The 7,343-nt window shown below is 50.6% G+C and overlaps 3 protein-coding genes and 1 non-coding gene across 4 annotated transcripts; all 4 read left to right on the top strand.

Annotated features, from left to right (window-relative positions):
- Positions 1-343: 343 nt before the first annotated feature.
- Positions 344-2,120, top strand: BCR38DRAFT_405264 (uncharacterized protein; the record flags this gene model as incomplete). The annotated part of the gene is made up of 2 exons (XM_040857948.1): positions 344-1,369; positions 1,416-2,120. The coding sequence occupies 2 exons, from the start codon at positions 344-346 to the stop codon at positions 2,118-2,120; spliced, it is 1,731 nt and encodes a 576-aa protein (XP_040719506.1).
- Positions 2,121-3,307: 1,187 nt separating this feature from the next.
- BCR38DRAFT_463114 (PUA-like domain-containing protein) lies at positions 3,308-5,431 on the top strand (the record flags this gene model as incomplete). Its single annotated transcript, XM_040862632.1, has 4 exons — positions 3,308-3,328; positions 4,108-4,171; positions 4,226-4,760; positions 4,816-5,431. 4 exons carry the CDS (start codon positions 3,308-3,310, stop codon positions 5,387-5,389), a joined length of 1,194 nt encoding a protein of 397 aa, XP_040719505.1. The 3' UTR covers positions 5,390-5,431.
- Positions 5,432-5,579: 148 nt separating this feature from the next.
- On the top strand, positions 5,580-5,682 carry BCR38DRAFT_t73. Its single transcript has one exon. It is a non-coding gene; the product is annotated as a tRNA-Ser (tRNA).
- A 404-nt stretch (positions 5,683-6,086) lies between these two features.
- Positions 6,087-7,299, top strand: BCR38DRAFT_454541 (tryptophan synthase beta subunit-like PLP-dependent enzyme; the record flags this gene model as incomplete). The annotated part of the gene is made up of 2 exons (XM_040861710.1): positions 6,087-6,219; positions 6,284-7,299. 2 exons carry the CDS (start codon positions 6,087-6,089, stop codon positions 7,297-7,299), a joined length of 1,149 nt encoding a protein of 382 aa, XP_040719504.1.
- Between the last annotated feature and the right edge of the window lie 44 nt (positions 7,300-7,343).

Raw genomic sequence — 7,343 nt, 5'->3', positions numbered from 1 at the left:
AACTTTACTGAGGACAAAACCTGAAAGGCGCTTCAGAATGCTACTTTGAGGAAGCTCGGTATCTTGTGATCTCATAAATAATATGAATGAAGTCGGCCACCTGGTCCTCAAATTGTGTCCAACAAGACGTGTTGTGGCTGAATATCCTCAGGCCTTGGGCAACAGAGTGGCGTTCAGGGGTTGCACTAATCAAATTTGGAAGTGACTGACCAATTGCGGCAGCCGCAACTGCCCCGTTGTCCCGCCAACCTCTGGTTTCGACGACATCATGCAACGTTCAACATGAAATTCAATTCGCATGAGATTTACCCAAGTTGAAAGCAAATAGGCCGACATTGACAAGATGTCGAAGCCATCTACTATCCGAAGATATGGCAAACAACACAAGAAGCCCAAAGGCGACCGCTTGTTCGTCGATCTTCTTCAAACGCCCGTCCGAGCTGCGCTTCAAGAACAACCAGATGCAATCAACAAGTTAACCGAAAATATCACGACAATGAGTTTCCAGGATCGGCACGAAATCTCTCCTGCCCCTGTGAAGCAAAAGTTCAAATCCCACGAGCGGCGGAAGAAACAGGTGACCGATCCAAGGTCTGAGCCTGTGTCCGATGCTGTGCCCGAGGATCCACCTGAGACTGTTGCGCCTTATATTAGCAACGAAAGCTCTCTAGGGAAACAAGCAAAGAAATCTCGCAGTCGATGCAAGAAGAAAACCGGTGATGCAGAGTCTACCGTTCAGTCTGTTCAGGTTGTCCAATCCACGCCCGCCAAGACCCCGGATAAGGCCGCCCGAGCGCCAGAAGATGGGTTGTCAGACGCAGAGCTCAGGGTACTATCTTGGTCTGAAGTATGTCCGCCAGGTGACAAGATAGTCAAGATCGCGGAAGCATCTTATGCGGAGGTCTACCTGGTCACCAATGAGCGCGGTACAAGTATCGTAAAAGTTATCCGGATGGAATCGCCCATCAAAGCCCAAACGAAAGCCCAGGAGAAATCTGGACTGGTTGACGAGGAGCCACATTTAGAATCTGACTTGATGGGCGAGCTGAAGATCTCCGAATGGCTTGCGGATATTCCTGGTTTCGTGGTATACAAGGAGAGGTATATCGTGCAGGGCAAGGCGTGCAAGGAACTTCTCGAGACGCATCAGGCTTTCCATAAGAAAGTCAAGAGGAAAGACCCTGATAGGCTGCAATTCTATCCTTCGCCGAGTCGGTATTTGGACGCAACGAAGTTCCTCGTTGTTGAGCTTGGAGATGCCGGGACAGCTTTGGAGGACTTTGAGCTCTCGACCACCGATCAGCTGTGGGACATCTTCTTCCATACCGCGATCGCACTGGCCCGGGCCGAAGTTCATATAGAGTTTGAGGTGTGTGCCTTTTCGGATGACAAGCTGCGAATGCTAACCTGGGCAGCATCGAGACCTACACGAAGGAAACTTATGTATTCGAAGGGCAGGGGAACCCCGCCATCCAGAAGATCGGGACTCTCTAGCCTATTTTGGCCACTCGGGTCTCGAAATAACCATCCTCGACTATGGGCTTTCCCGTGCCAGCTCCGACTGTGAAGCTGAGCCTATTGCCTACGATCTCGAGAGAGATTTGAGTCTGTTCACGAGCGAGCACGCGCCGCAGTGCGAGGTCTACAGACAGATGAGATCTTTTCTTTTGCGAGGGGACCGCAAGTGCCTGCCACCAAAAAGCCACAGGACGGCGTACGCACAAGGCATTGATGGTCCCATCACATGGGCGCAACACGAGCCTTATACGAACGTATTGTGGCTGGCCTACATATACGGATATCTTGTCGACAACTTCCGAGGTCCCAAGAAGGAACTAAATGCATTCAAGCGAGTTACCAAGAGCTTCTGGACACACCTGAACCCGGAAGCCGATGAATGTATCCCTGGTTTTGCCAGTGCTAGCGACATTGTCAGATTTGCCATCGAGTCGGAATGGATTGATGAGGACCAGCTGAGTGGAGGCAGAGATGAAATCGAGAAGTCAATACTGTCGATCATGGGCAACGACAATATTCTGCACAAGGTCAATGAACTCTCAATCAGCGAACCTGCGCTTCGGAGGTCACCACGGCGTCAAACTCAACGACGTATTGAATAAGAATGGGGATAAATATGGTCTGCTACCAACATGAATTGGGGTTTGTATATAGACATATCTGGGTTATACCATATGGAGGCGCGTTTGCTTTAGTTGTATGAATTTTTGTTCCTCGCAGATTAGGAGTAGAGTGTACACAGATGTAATGCTAAACTTATGTAACACATAACATTAACCTCTGTATGTGATGAATCCCTTGGCAATGACCTGAATATACACGAGTGCCTTGTAGGAGGTCATGTTCTCCAGCCTACAGGGTAAGGAAGCTATCGGGTCAAAATATACAAGATAAAAGTATTTCGAAGTCGAGTGATTTGAATCGGCACCCTCCCAGTTCTCGTTCTGTTTCAAACAAAGGGGTACAATGCCACCCGAACAGATCGTTAAACCAAAGTAGAAATCTTCAAAGAAAGAGCCCGCTTGAGCAACTGCCCACAGAGAACCACCATAATCCAACAACACGAAAGCCCAACGTAATGACATAAACAGCCAGGGGGAGAAACAGACAAAAAGAACAAAGATTCCAGGCAGCCACTATTAGGCTCTGTCCGAAACCCCAGCTGAAGCCCAGGGGTTGTTCTCATGCTGGTTAGCGTCATCAAGCACTTTTGTTCTTACTAGCACTCAGAAGCCAATAACCTATTTGGAGTGGATCGTGAATTTTGTTGGTCATTTGAAGTGCGGCAGTGAGATTGGGCAATTACAGATGTGGCTGGAGACTTGAGGGTTAAGGAGGGGTTGAGTACATGGATTGGTGCAGTAAGGGGGTGAATCAACTTATGGATCGGATCCGGCTGGCGTTATGTAGAACGCAGGTGAATTGAGGGTAGTACTCCCAGGGTATCTATCATCCGAACCTCAACTTGAGAGCTCGACGGCGTCCAAGTTTGATGTTCCACATATAAGTAGCCAGTGAAATCATTTGCCACGTCAAGAAACATGCCAAGTACGAGTACTTTGATATGCGATGAGGCTCGGTTCAGCCATTAGTTCTAGAAGCGAATTAGTAGCAACTTCAACAACATAGCCAAATACACCGAACACAGGGCACGCAGGGGCTGATGCTATGCCATGGACTAAGCACCGCCATTCTAAAGTATGGCCAAGGAGTCGGCCCTGGCTGGATATCAACTCTGGCCGTCCTAATAGCCCTGACTCTGCACTATAATCAGCTGTAATTCATCAATATGGACAAGCCAAATGACTATGTTTCTTCCCGTTCGACCGATGAGCGTAACGTAAACAAGCAATTATAACCCAACCTCGCTTCGGATTTTTGTATAGCGCAATCTGCCAGAATAGCTTCGTTCAAGCTGTCTACCTTGTTCAACATGTCATGCCATGTCCGTTGGTAGGAAACCTTGAACTGGCGTCTGGTTACTTGGCGACCTTCTCTGTTGTTGGTCGCACCTTTCAGGTTTACCTAGCAATTCTTTGTTAGGCGGGAAGACAGCACTTTCCTTCGACAATTCAATTGAGTTCACCAACGACCAACCCTTGACATGTTGTAAGAAGTCCATTCAGCCTTTGTGTTCACAGCCTTCTTTGAGCCAATCGAGACCAATCCCGACCTAAAACTACTATCTATATGTTTGCTATCCCTAAAAATATCAATACACTGCGGTCTATTTGGGGCAAACCACATGGTCAATTGAGCCGTTGCATGAAAGAATCAAAAAAATCAATAACATCACCTGCAAGTGCTAGAATACCTCATACCAAGGGACAAGAACGAGTAACCCCCGCAGGAAGCAGAGCAAATATGAGTGTGCTTGAGAGGTTTGCTAGACACAACCACAGCACACGATACCAACGGGAGCGGTCGCCTCCGAAGGCGAAGCCGCTGGCAGTTCGTGCGAGTGATGATGTGGTAGCAAGATGGTTGTTCGACCGTCCAGGAGACATGATTGTAAACCAGGTAAGAGAACAATCTCAAGAGACAAGATGATGACTAACAGCCTTCTAGCTCTTGAGCCCAAACATTCAGCATTTCAATTTCGACGGCAGCAATGGTCTTCCTCTTGTCAGAAAATCGCCGTCTGCCAGTAGAGGTAGATCACATTTGTCTTGATTAGGAGATAGAGATGCTCACGAAAAATGTGTAGGAGCGTCTGTCGAGTCGTTGCTATCCGACTCTGACGAATCTGAGAAGCCAGACTGGAACAAGACAGAACTGCTAGGCTTGTCCGACGCCGTACGCGCCTCCTTAAAATATGACAAGAACCTAGGTCCCGGGGCCGACAAACTGAGCAGCTTCTTGGACGCCGTATTGAAAGACGAGGAGCGCCGACGGCCATCCCTGGACTTCGACACGATCGAGCATGCACGCCTCGATAAGCTGCTGGCCGATATTATCCAGCTCGCCGACATGCTCAAAGTGACCAACTTTGCGACAGAACTACCGTTGAGGTTCCGGGTCGATGCCGCTAATGCTAAGAAACTGCGCATGCTCTGGAGACAACGATTCAGGGAGCAGTACTTTATGATTGATCACATGCGAAGCGCAGTGCTGGTCAAGGGAGGCCGGTTGAAGGATGTATCGTTCAATTGCGCCTTGAAGTATGACTTGGGGAAGTGGCAGACGAAAGCGAGTGACCCGATGTCCGAGCTAGAGAGCAATCTGCAATTCATACCTGGACAGTAAGTGATCCTCTCCTTTAGTAACCAGACAAATGACCAGCTGAATTTATTGCAGCTGGTGGTTGAACATCGCCTGTGCCCAACGCGACGGCATCGTTGCGAGCCCGCTCGAGGCGCCGACAAAAAGCAGGTACGGCATCACCGCTTTGCCGCTTCTCACTGGAAAAGAGGAGGTCTTGCAAACGGACGGCTTGAACATCGTCAAATACATCCGCAAGGGTCGTTCGGGCGACATGCACGTTCCCTTGATCTCGCAAGTAGGGACGCAAATCCGCATTCTGCGAGGATACAGACTCAAGAGCATCTACGCACCGCAAGCCGGCGTGCGGTACGACGGCCTGTACACCATCAGGCAGTACGGAACGAAATTGGACATCGCGACGAACACGCGCAAGCTGGAGCTGACGCTGGAGTGGGTGCGTGACCAGAAGGCCATGGAGACTTTCACGAGGATCCCGACGCCGTCTCAACTCGACGATTGGACACTGTACGAGAAGCTCGAGGGCGACAAGATTAAGCTTATGGAGGGCGACGCGCGGTACCTGGAGTGGAACCTTCAGCACGAGGAGGAGAGGATCGACCGGGAAGATTGGAAGAGAGACCGCGAGTTTCGAGCCTCGTTTTCCTAGAAGCTGAAGAGGCTCTGATGACGACAGAACTTAGCAAAGGCGTATGGTTCAATGAGAGAGTATTGTTTTGAGTAGCACAAGGGTCCACTGTAAAACTTGAAAAGCTTGCAAAATAGACCCTAAGACGAGCGGAAATATCCAACGCACAGACAGTAGAGATCGGTTCGTCAAATCGTTAAAGTCAAGAATGGTCGCTTTGGTGGAGTGGTTAACACGTTGCCCTGCTATATCTCCTGTGGATTAGTTGTTAGGCAATGCCTTCGGGCGCGTAGGTTCGAATCCTGCAGGCGACGTTTATTTTTCTTTTTCCAATCCATACGTGTCGGTACAACCAACGTTTATGCCAATATTTTGCGGTTCAATTTCCTTTGTTTTTTTTGTTCCGGCTTCCTAGCTCTTTTTTGTACGCGTTCTTTTTTGTGTGACTCAGTTTAGGCAATTCTGTAGCATTTGTCATTGTAACCATCGAGTTGAATACTTCGGTTTTTAGTGTCGTGGTGGATTGCACACCGGGAATGACGTGCTTTGCGCATCCGATCGCTTCGATGCCCCGCCAATATTTCTTTGTTCCCACCGATTGCCGAGCCAAAGCTTCGAGCTTGCGTTTCGGTGAGCTGAAGAGTGGAAAAGAAATCTAGTGAAATACGACAGCCGAGTCACCCAAGAAGCTTCCTAGAAAGAAAACTTCAGCTTCACAATGTTTCGGCATAGCGTCCGTCGGTTCGCGACGAGCGCCTCTCGCCGAGCCGGTTCGATGGTTGCACACGACCCGAGTCCTAGCACCATCGCCATCTCAAGAGCGCAAGGCATTGCAAAGGGATTGACGGGTGGTAAGAAACCCCCTTGAGACCACCTGTCAGATAAATAAACCCTCTAACTTAGACATGGAAATAGGAATCGGCAACACGCCTCTCATCCGTCTCAACACGCTCTCCCAACAAACCAAATGCGAAGTCCTAGGCAAAGCCGAGTTCATGAACCCCGGTGGCTCCATCAAGGATCGCGCGGCCCTCTACGTTGTCCTCGATGCCGAAGAACGCGGCCTCCTTAAACCAGGCGGCACGGTCGTCGAGGGCACAGCAGGCAATACCGGCATCGGACTGGCGCACGTGTGCCGTTCCAAGGGTTACAACCTCGTCATCTACATGCCCAACACGCAATCACAGGGTAAGATCGACCTTCTGCGTCTGCTGGGTGCCGAGGTATATCCCGTGCCGGCGGTAGCCTTCGAGCACCCAGAGAACTACAACCACCAAGCGCGGCGACACGCAGAGCGGCTGACGGAGGAAGGCGGGAAGGGGAGCGCCGTGTGGACGAACCAGTTTGACAACACGGCAAATCGGCGGGCGCATATCGAGACGACGGGGCCGGAGATCTGGGAGCAGACGGGGGGAAAGGTCGATGCGTTCACGTGTGCGACAGGGACGGCGGGCACGTTGGCGGGCGTTACCAGGTATTTGAAGACGGTGTCGGGAGGGAGGGTCAAGAGCTTCATTGCCGATCCGCCGGGGTCGGTGTTGCATAGCTATGTGCAGAGCGGGGGGAAGCTAGCTGAGCGGAAGGGCGGGTCGATCACGGAGGGAATCGGTCAGGGGCGCATTACGGATAATCTGGCACCTGATATTGGACTCGTTGACGACAGTCTGCATATTAGCGATGAGAAGAGCATCGAAATGGTCTACCGGTGCTTGGACGAGGAGGGCTTGTACCTGGGCGCCAGCAGTGCGCTCAATGTCGTGGCTGCGAAGGAGGTCGCCGAGAAAATGGGCCCCGGACACACGGTTGTTACGGTGCTGTGCGATGGTGCGTACCGTTACGCGGACCGCTTATTTTCGAAGAAGTGGTTGGAGAGCAAGAACTTGCTAGGGTCGATACCGAAACATTTGGAAAAGTACATTGTGTTGCCTTAGTCTAGACATCTTGAATAGACTAGATAGAGTGCCAGCAGTGACAA

The sequence above is a fragment of the Pseudomassariella vexata genome (genome assembly GCF_002105095.1).
Source record: "Pseudomassariella vexata strain CBS 129021 chromosome Unknown BCR38scaffold_2, whole genome shotgun sequence".
Classification (NCBI taxonomy): domain Eukaryota; kingdom Fungi; phylum Ascomycota; class Sordariomycetes; order Amphisphaeriales; family Pseudomassariaceae; genus Pseudomassariella; species Pseudomassariella vexata.
Note: the sequence above shows the minus strand (reverse complement) of the source record. Positions and strands in the feature narration are given on the sequence as shown.